We start from the raw sequence: 10,193 nt of genomic DNA, 5'->3' as shown, positions 1-10,193 counted from the left end.
GCAAATAGAAAGCTAGGGTGTTGACCAAAACCTCAGTGGTTGAGTGTGACCAGTCTTCAGCCTGGCTCCCCACTGGGATAGCTGAGGGGAAACGTTAACCCCAGAGTGAGGGAGATTAACTCCCACCTATCATCTAAGAACAGTATGGTAGCTCATCCTCTGATGTCTCTATAGCCCTGTTGGGGATTTTCCTTGGAGCACCAGTTTGATGAGATGAATAAAACTCATGACATTTACTGTATGTCAGATGCCAATGATCGACAGGCATCTTCACACACAACCTGTTGTTTGTAATTAAAATGTCTCATTTTTGATTATCACAGAATATGCTTTACCAATTTCTTTTTCCCCTTTCATGTTTTGACAATTTTGGTTTATTCATGAAATATCTATTTCTGTGGCTATGCTTTCTTTTCTCTTAGTAGACGATTAACTGTGTTGAAGTGGCTTTTAAATATAATTTAGCAAGTTCAATGATGCAGATGAATTTCAGTTAAAATCCTGTTGAGCAGGTATGGGTTAGTGACCATGTTTGGTCCAAGTGATTTTTTTCTCTAAATTATTTTGTCTGTCTTTGTTGGTTTTTCACTGAATTGCACAGTGTAATGTTTTGGAAAGTCAATGTTATCCTATGGAGATAATCTTTCCTTTTGATTACTTCGTTTTTGGAGACAATAGGAAGATGTTTTTACCCATCTTAATATCACCTAAAATCCAATAGAATAAAAGTTATTCATGTCATCTCTCGCAGACTATTGTTGAAAAGGCAATCTCAAGTCTTTTTACAAAAGCAAATATTTTTATTTACTAATGTAAATCAAATTATTAATTGTTATTAAAAGGAATTTAACAGTGTACAGTGTTTTGTGTGAAGTTATTCACAATTTTATTCTGTTGTGGATGTTACTAAGACATTGTTGTGGAAACAACAACAAGGTTGGCTCAAGGGATCCTCCACTATACAGACCAGTCTCCATATCACTGTTTCCATTACAGATAATATGGAATCAATAGCCCTAATAATAAAAATCAAGAATGTTAGTTCCATTTCTGTAGTCACAGTTCCTTGCAGATTCTTCAAATGTGGGAGTGACATTTCATAGCTCAGTTCAATCGAGGCACTACTTTCTCCTGTGTTCTCTGTACTTACTGGGCCGGTCCCTCCCTCGGTCTTTATCACTGGACCTGTCTCTCTCTCTGTCCTTATTTCTCTCACTGGACCTTTCTCGCTCTCTGTCCTTATTTCTATCACTAGACCTGTCTCTCTCCCTGTCCTTATTTCTAACATTGGACCTGTCTCTCTCCCTGTCCTTATTTCTATCACTGGACCGGTCTCTCTCTCTGTCCTTATTTCTATCACTAGACCTGTCTCTCTCTCTGTCCTTGTCTTTATCACTGGGCCTGTCTCTCTCTCTGTCCTTATTTCTATCACTGGACCAGTCTGGCTCTCTATTCCTCTCATTTTCCTTCTCTTTTCCTTTGTCATTTGTTCTGTCATCTCTATCCAGCTGCAGTCCATCTCTCCTGTTCCCATCCTCCCTGAACTTTTCCCTATCCCTTTGGTCTCCATGGTGTTTTTGATACACTCCACCCTCCAGCCTGTAGGTATCACTGTGGTGCCCTGGCCTCTCCGTGCTGGCCCCCAGACGCTCCTCTGGCACCCCCCGCTGGCTGTACTTGTCATAGCTCAGGTCATCCTTCTCCTGCTTCACCCTCAGTGCTGGGCTAGGTCCAGAGGAACCAGGGGGAGTCTGGGCAAGCATCTCCCTCTGCTGCTTCTCAGCCTTCAGAGCCTTTTTCTCCTTCTTCTTCTTCTTTTTCTTCTCTTTCTTGTCTGGGTTAGATGAAAGACAGGACAGTGAGCAAGGTAAGAGAATCTGAACATGATTGAGACACCAAGATACTTAGTGTTCAAGCCATTACACTCTTTAGTCAAGCTGTTGCATTTCAAATTGCCAATCTATTACGATTGACAGTCAGCAGCCCAGCATCCTCCACAATGTTCCCATTCGTTCACCTTTCTTGGGCTTCTTAACAGGCACAGCGTATTGCTCCTCTTCTTCAGACTCAGAGGATGAAGGGTCAGGTAGTTTTGGGGCACAGCCCTCCTCCCTCAGACGCTTGGTGACATCGTCCATGTCCTCATTGTCTTTGGGAGGCCGGTAGTTAAGCACATGGTCCACTCGGATGGTCCGTCCCTTTATCTAGATGCCAAGAGAGACAGACCACAACACAATGAGGCGCAGTCATCTACAGCACTAAATGATCTGATAATTGATCGATGTTTACTGGTTTAATCTCTTCTACTCTTTATCCCTATTAGTTCTACCTGACTGTCATTCCTTACCTTTATCCCATTTAAGTTATCCACAGCCAGGATGGTGCTCCTCTGGTCCTCGTAGCAGATAAAGCAGAAGCCTTTGGATTTACCGGTCTTCTTATCACGGACCAGGTTTATGTTGGCTATCTCTCCATATCTGCAGAGACATTAAGCAGGATTAAACTTAGCTGACAACAGAAAACCGCAAAGAATTATTCTAAATGAAAAGGGCAAAGGTTAGGATAAAATAGAAGCATAGAAATACAAAAGGAATAGGATTCAAAGGAAAGAGAGGAGATGGGAGTATGTATGGGACTCACTGAGAAAAGACACAGACTATGTCACCTTCTGTCAGCTCATAGGGAAACCCACCTGCAGTTAACAAGAGAAACATGCTTATAATGGTGGTGGTAAATAGACTTCACTGTGAATGAAAGCCACTACTGTGCTGCCACCAACTGGTCAGCTGACAGTACAACCTATCCATAGATTAAGATCAATCAGGCCAGGCTGCCAGGCAGGTGAAATCAGAAGGGGGATCATTTCTCTTTCGCAACTATCATCATCCATACATTAAACTAATACTAGGGGGATACATTTAAACTGAGGGGGCTAAATCCCTTTAGCTCCCCTTTGGCACTGGGCCTGGGATCAATCTGATTTGTAAGGAGTTTCTGACACCAAATCTTACCAATGAAGATCCAGGCACTGTCCTTATACTCTGAATGCCATGACACGGTTTCCTTCACCCCAAGTGAGGCCTCTCTCTCATTAAGCTCATTAATCAGCTTCACCTTGGTCAGGGGACTGGAAGACAGGAGAATGATGGAGAAGGGGAAAAAAAATGCAATATGAAGCAGAACTCAGTCAGTATTCTATCCATAGCTCTTTCTTTGACCACCGTAGCCAAGCTTTTTTTTGTACCGCATGATTTGGGGTCATCGAGCTCTGGGGGTAACTTGGGAAGTCTTTTTGCAATATCATACTTGTGTACCATAGAAAATGTTAGGACAGTTGACCTATGTTACAAACCGCTCCCATGTACTGAAGGCACAGCATTTTATAAAGGTTGTGTATCCAACTATTTCAGTATTTTAGTCTGCAACATTTGTGGACTGAGCAACTAACAGAAGTACATTTATTCAGGACTATGAAACAGCATTTCTATTTATTTTGATTGCATAAATGGTTTCAAATGAAAAATTTGATTCGTTAGATTAGATAACTTATTAATGAATGTGGTTGGATTTTAGTTCAAGTATAAAAAGTCAAAATGCAACTTTCCGGGGGGTGTGCTTACTGTTTTGCGTGACGGTACATAACATAAACGTAGGTAACAGTAGATACTTCTCAGCAAATCATTATTGTGCTAATATAGTCATATTGTCGACTAATATATATCCCCCTCCGGCAGTAATTCACTAACAACGTCACGATAGTAACTAACGTTAACGTTTTTTAGCTAGCTATCTAACTAGATAGCTAGATATTGCGACCACCATTACCAGCACACCTCCACGAGTTAAGATATAATATGCAGCTACAAAATGTGGAACACATTTTCTATTACATAGCTATTGCTACTTACTTCATCATGCAGTTATCTCCGTGAACATAACAACGATACTAATTATAAAATGGAGCTCTAATACATTACATGCACAAATAAGCAAGGAGCAAGAAATCCTACCGGATGTATAAATCGGAAGCATCAGGTCGTCACATCCACTCCAATCCACTCCCACTCAACGTAAACCAAGATCACGCTAGCTCGTGTTAGGCTATGGCTAATGTCCTAGCTTCACTTGCCTCCAGGGTTATCTTGAATTAGTTATACCGATCTTTTCGCTACTATGGGTCCCGTAGATGAAAAAAGTAATTTATTCTGATGCTTCCTTCAAAATGTAGTTCTGCGGTAAAACCTTACGTACATGATACCGAAATCAATCTTTTTTGCAGCTTTTTCATAGACGACATTGTCATACATTTAAAAAGTATATACTAAAATCATACCTTACTGAAGAGCATCATAACTTGATAAGATATGTATTATGTTGAGCACAGTGAGAAATTGTTGATGCTTGTTCATAAACTAGCATGCTGGTCATATTTGCCACTTGCCTTGCAGTAAAAAAGAATTGTACTACTAACTGAAGTGTTTTGTGTTTGAGAAATTATTGTGTTATGCATTTAAAACATAGGTCCCCGAATGTTAGAGTCCCAAATATGGCTCCTTATTTTGACTGCTTTGCCCCCCAAAAAGGGTTTGTTTAAGATGCTTCCAAATACTGTACTTAATTAATTACAGTTGGGAATGTAGCTCTCTTGCCTTCATCTGCAAACGCGATCGAGGATCTGCTTTATTTAATGATGTGATCACTGAGCTGAAGTGTGTAACTGCTGTAGTTACTAAAAGCTTTCAAATGTGTGTACTTTAGTATTATATTGTCCCAGTAAGCCATGCATGCTAAAATTATTTGCTTTCGGTCCGTCGTGCTGAAGTTACTATTCTACATTGGTAAGTAGGATAAACCTGACCGCCCATGGAAATCAAATGCCCGTCCAACACGTTTGTTCTAGCGCCGGACCTGTATGAATTACATATTGGACTGTAGAGAAATAACTATTATGTGCCTATGGGAAAGTAGGATTAGGACCGAATAATACAGCGTCTACTAAAACCATCTCATTGTCCACAATGCGAGCTGTATATGTACAGTGAAATATGTATTACTGTTAATGCAAAAGTTGTTTTAGGATCTGTCAGTAAGGTCTATACAGTGCCTTTCAGAATTATTTGACGCCTTTGTTAAGAAACATGGTTATTGTTGTTTATCAGCTTGGTCTTACACTCAAAATATGAGAAATTGAAATTGCTCAAAGAAGAAAAATCTTAAAACAAGAAATATTTCAAAAACATGTAGCACCTTTATTAGCACCACTGTATTCAATACTTTGTGCACCTTCCCCATGAAAAGATAACAGCACTGAGCCTTCTATATTGTTTAACAATCAGAGACCAGTAATTTATGTAGAATTTCTGCAGGTCCTTCACAGTCCTTGCTCTTTGTGCAGAACCATGACATTTGATGTCATTGTAGTTCCAAACTTCTTCCATTTCACAATGATTGAGCCCTCTGCGTTACTGGGAACTTTTAATGCTTTAGATATGTTTGCCTTGACACAATTCTATGGAGAATTCATTGGACTTAACTGTTTGCTATGGACATTATATAGACATGTGTCAATCTTGCTAAATCAAAATATTTTTTCTCATGTGGAGTCCAATCAAGTTCAAGATACATCTCAAGGATTGTCAAAGGACACAGGATGCATCTGGAATAAATTTGGAGTGTCAAGGAATTGTGGCCAAGGTTCTGAATACTTAAGTACATTATATTTTGCAGTTTTTCATTTTTAGTAAAAACATATTTCTGCTTTGTCATTATGGCATATAGTATGCAGATTGAGTTTAGAAAAATAATAAGTCAGGAAATAATTCCATAACACAAGCAAATTTGGAGAAAGTGAAGGGTTCAAGGTTACTTCCTGAAGGCACTTTAGATGTCTTGTATTAGTCGGGGCTTGGCCCCAGTAAAGTATTCTCAACTACCCCTACTGTGAGGCCTTGTGGTCTTGTGCAGAATCATTCCCATAGAAGGCCATGATGGAGCTGTTCAGGTTTCTCTCGATTGTGCTGAGGTATTATTTGAAGAGAACCCAGAATGACATGCCAAACGTCTTTAGACGCCTTAGGGAGTGGAGCTGCTGCTGCACCCTCTTGACACCGTTGGTAGGGTCCTTGGCTCTGTGATCACTTAGTAAGTTAAAACAGCTGACTTACTCTACAATAGTTCTGTTGATGTGGATTCTGACGTGTTACCTCATCTGCTTTTCTAAAGTCAACAATAATCTAATGTTTCCGGGACATGGAAGGGGTGCCAAAGAGCGAGACAACTCATTGGCTTATTGTTTATGTTGAGAATGGTTTATCTGATATTTGGGGATACCAGGCTTTTAACAAGGGTAGAGGTCAGCATGTGGTAGAAATCAGAGAGAGATGCAAAGCTACTGTGGGAAGTGGAATCTTACCACTCACAACTAGGAAACATCCGCTTGAATGGCCCTCCAGCAATCATATACTAGTGGGAAACATCTCTATCATCCCTATGCTCTGAACTTTCCCAAACACTGACCTCTTATAGTTGATGCAGCCCGTAGCTCGTTGGCCATTGGCCAATTTGCATTGCTCAACAAGTTCAAAACATTTGTATATATCCAAGAGCTGTTCAAGAGGATCTTTCCCTGTCCTGTGTGATAAATTCCCACATCCCCCCGGTTATGAATGTAAAAATAGTTTTTTCAAACCAGTGATGTATTCACTCATAAAACACTTAACCCAACCGAGCAAAATGTGAAATCTGAATTCTTCCAATAGAACTTTAAGTTTTAGTAGATTTTTTAAAAATTTTCAACAGAATAGGCACAATGAATTAAAACATCCATATTGCTCTGTGTGTGGGAGGTGTAGTCTAAGCCAAGCTCCCTTCTCAGTGTTGACAAATGTTGATGATTATTTCTTCCAAACAAGTCATCCAGAACAACTTTGTGTTAACATTGAAAATTCTATTAATTGATTTAATTCAGAAGTAGTTGTTACTTAAGCAACATTTTTACTAATGGATACTGTATTTGCCTACACACTAGACTGTAATTTCTATTCCTTATGAAATGCAATTTAATAGCACCAGCATCCCTAATATCAACAAGTATAATTGTATTCCCTGTAGTTGTAAAATTCGGATGTGTACTTATCCTGTAAACATATCTTTATATGACATGGATGTTTCCATGAATGAATAATCATTCAAGCATTCTATACTTTATTTTAAATATTAACCACTCAAACCATAATATTCCACCTTCCTATTTCCTGTCATAGTTTTTTCAAGACATTGGCACTATGGTAATGTGTGAGAAAATAATGAAGCAATTCTACCTCGCCATCAAGAATGAATAGTTTATATGGGCAATAAAATTTGACACATTTATCATGCAACTCCCTGGAGGAATTAAAACACTACTCAAATGAATTAATTTGTCAAAATGTTTATTGTTATATAATAACTGAATGTCCGGAAAATATTTTTTTTATACCAAAAAATGTCCCTTCTCTTAAACCTCACAGGTTGATGGGAATGCAGAAAGGGCCAAAGTGCATATTATGCAGAGATAATATAAATTTGTTTCGTGGATGAATCAAAGCAAATAAAGCCATCTGTTCCAGTCTGAAGGTTCCGCGATGTCTCCACATCCATTATCACTGCTATTTTTTTCTATTCTCTTTTAGGTCAGTTGGTTTTAGCAAGAAACAGAAAATGCTCTAAGTTGCCACAATAATCATCACAATTGGTAAATTTAACTTTAAAGAGTTCTGAAAATTTTTAAATTCTTCAAATTGTGGTTTAGGCGGAGAGTGGTAAAGTGTATCTTCCTTCAAAAACGACGGAGGACAAGGTGGGGTCCTGACTCAGGGCGTCGTCCAAACATACACCAGTTTGAGTGGGTTGACACAGCTCCATCTGACACTGCTCACCAACGTCTAACATGGCTGTGTTCCAGGCCCTGTCCATATTGCAGGAGAAAAGCACCCCAATCTGCAGCCGCACCTCCTTCTGCCACCAGGCGTACACCAGAGGGTTGATAAGGGAGTTCAACAGTCCCAGCAGCCACAGATCATTCTCCAACACCTTGTACAGCTCGCATGCCTCACACAGCACCTGCACCACACACACTATAAAGAAGGGGCACCAGCAGAGGGTGAAACAGCCCACCAGCAACGCCACAGTCTGCAGGGCCTTGACATGGCCCCAGTAGCGGCTGCGCTGGGGTAGCCTGGAGCCGGCCCGGCTCGCCTGGTGGATCTGCCTCTGGTGGCCACAGGCAATCTTTAGGATGTCCAGGTAGAAGTAGGTGAAGACGCAGAGGACAGGGAAGAAGACGGCACAGAACACCACAATGATTCCCCTAGGACGCAGGATGGAGAAGAAGGTGCAGAGGCTGCCGCCATTGAAATCTCCCTGCTGTAGCTGCTGCACCATGCCTGGAGCAGAGGGGGGAGAAAACACATTATTACAGCATATCAATTATTCATGTTAATATGGAAATATATTATGTTTATTATCACGTTGATCAAAAACTCGTTTTTAATAAATCCTAATTTAATAAATTCAGAAAGTAACTGAATATTCCTGACATATTGCCTGATTGCCTGTTTATTGCCTGATTAGAAGTTAAATGCTGTGGTCAGGGACATGTGGGCACTGAATAGAGAAAAAAGAATTCCACCTGGTAGGAAGCCAACAGTGAGGGATAGTAACCACAGTGCTATCAGGGCCCCAGTCACGGTCCACCTCCCAGTGAGTTGGGAGTAGCGCAGTGGCAGCTTGATGGCCACATAGCGGTCCAGAGAGATCAGGAACATGGACAAGATGGACGCCGTCGTGGGGGAGATTATGAAGGCCATGCGGAGTAGACACTTTGTCTTCTGTGTAGAGTATGGCTGTAGTAGTGGAGTAGTTTGAATAGTTCCATTGCTATGGGAGTTGGAATTTTCAAACACGTCTTCGACAATGCCAGTGATAGCCAGGCCCACAAGGATATCTGCCAGGGCCAGGTTGAGCACGAAGCACCAGCTCTGACTGCTTTTCCTTCGAATCAGCTGAAACAGAGCAGCTGCTACCAGTAGGTTTGTAGAGATGATTAGGAGAGAGGCCACACTCAGGACCCATCCCATTATTTGTGGTGTCATAGAGGTGTAGACAAAAGGACGGGGTATGTGTCTCCTACCGGGAATCATGGCAGTGAGGTTGGGACCCAACTCTCCCATCCAGCCTGTCTCATTGTGAGCTGCCATTGCATTTACCTTCACAAGCTATAAGTCCTGTAAATCTGCGAGACTACCCCAGCCAAAGAAATAAATGATATCCACCAACATCCATTCCTGCTGTGGTATATTGAATCCAAAGGTAATTTCTTTCATCTTTATACTGACTCCTGTGAAGATTTCTTGTTGATATCTTTCTCAGTCAAACTCCTTGTAAAACAAAATTCCACAATAACAAACATACTGTTAAGTTAAAAACTCTTTAGGAAAAAATATAGAACATTCAGCCGGTCCTCATCCACTCCCAATGCTCCTGAGGGGGCAAAGTTTCTTCCCTCCTCTCTTGTCAGCAGCTTTGGTTCCTCTGAGTCTGACCCTTGTCCAGGCTGCTATCTGGCTTTCATCCCAGTCCCTTCTGAGAGTCCCTAGTGCAGACATCCGGGATGATGAGGCTGTTTACCACAAGGGTTCACCACCACTACCAGATCTATGGTAATGACAACAGTATAAACTATAAAAAATCCACTTTTGATGCCACCTGTGTCTTAATCATAAACTCTTAAGTGGTTTGTGTTCTATTTCATTGATGTCAATATGTTAAGCAGTTAGACAAGAGAGTTTCTTGGCATATCCCTTGGGAAGACACATCCGCTATAGGAAGACCCATCTGGCTGCTAATATTGTGTGGGTCCTATAGAAAAAAAAATCAGATCAACACACAGAAGGGGAAACAACTATGCCCTCCTATAATATCAGCTGTCTTGGCTCCTTTGGTGTCAAGATGAGTCCCATTGAAATAAAGATATAAAAGAAATGTTAATCTTCAGAAGCACCTTCACCTTAGCACACAACATTGCATATTCATATGTCTGTAAACATTATGGTGTGACTAACCCCCGTTTCTGCAGTACTGTATATCATCAGGGGTCATCATAAATTAGGGTGGTATGTATGTATATGAACAGCCCTAACTGAGGTGCTAATCCC

At 40.8% G+C, this 10,193-nt stretch overlaps 2 protein-coding genes across 2 annotated transcripts; both read right to left on the bottom strand.

The window, feature by feature from the left end:
* Window positions 1-855: 855 nt before the first annotated feature.
* Window positions 856-4,019, bottom strand: rbmx2 (RNA binding motif protein X-linked 2). The gene is made up of 6 exons (XM_010893483.3): window positions 3,909-4,019; window positions 3,012-3,127; window positions 2,641-2,692; window positions 2,348-2,477; window positions 2,018-2,204; window positions 856-1,834 (listed from the first exon to the last, which is right to left on the bottom strand). Exons 1-6 carry the CDS (start codon window positions 3,914-3,916, stop codon window positions 1,122-1,124), a joined length of 1,206 nt encoding a protein of 401 aa, XP_010891785.2. The 5' UTR covers window positions 3,917-4,019; the 3' UTR covers window positions 856-1,121.
* Window positions 4,020-7,464: 3,445 nt separating this feature from the next.
* On the bottom strand, window positions 7,465-9,587 carry LOC105023931 (glucose-dependent insulinotropic receptor). The gene is made up of 2 exons (XM_010893482.3): window positions 8,669-9,587; window positions 7,465-8,423 (listed from the first exon to the last, which is right to left on the bottom strand). The coding sequence occupies exons 1-2, from the start codon at window positions 9,234-9,236 to the stop codon at window positions 7,786-7,788; spliced, it is 1,206 nt and encodes a 401-aa protein (XP_010891784.2). The 5' UTR covers window positions 9,237-9,587; the 3' UTR covers window positions 7,465-7,785.
* Between the last annotated feature and the right edge of the window lie 606 nt (window positions 9,588-10,193).

The sequence above is a fragment of the Esox lucius genome, chromosome 7 (genome assembly GCF_011004845.1).
Source record: "Esox lucius isolate fEsoLuc1 chromosome 7, fEsoLuc1.pri, whole genome shotgun sequence".
NCBI classification, from domain to species: Eukaryota; Metazoa; Chordata; class Actinopteri; order Esociformes; family Esocidae; genus Esox; species Esox lucius.
The sequence above is the reverse complement of the archived record's forward strand: the minus strand, read 5'-3'. Positions and strand labels throughout refer to the sequence as shown.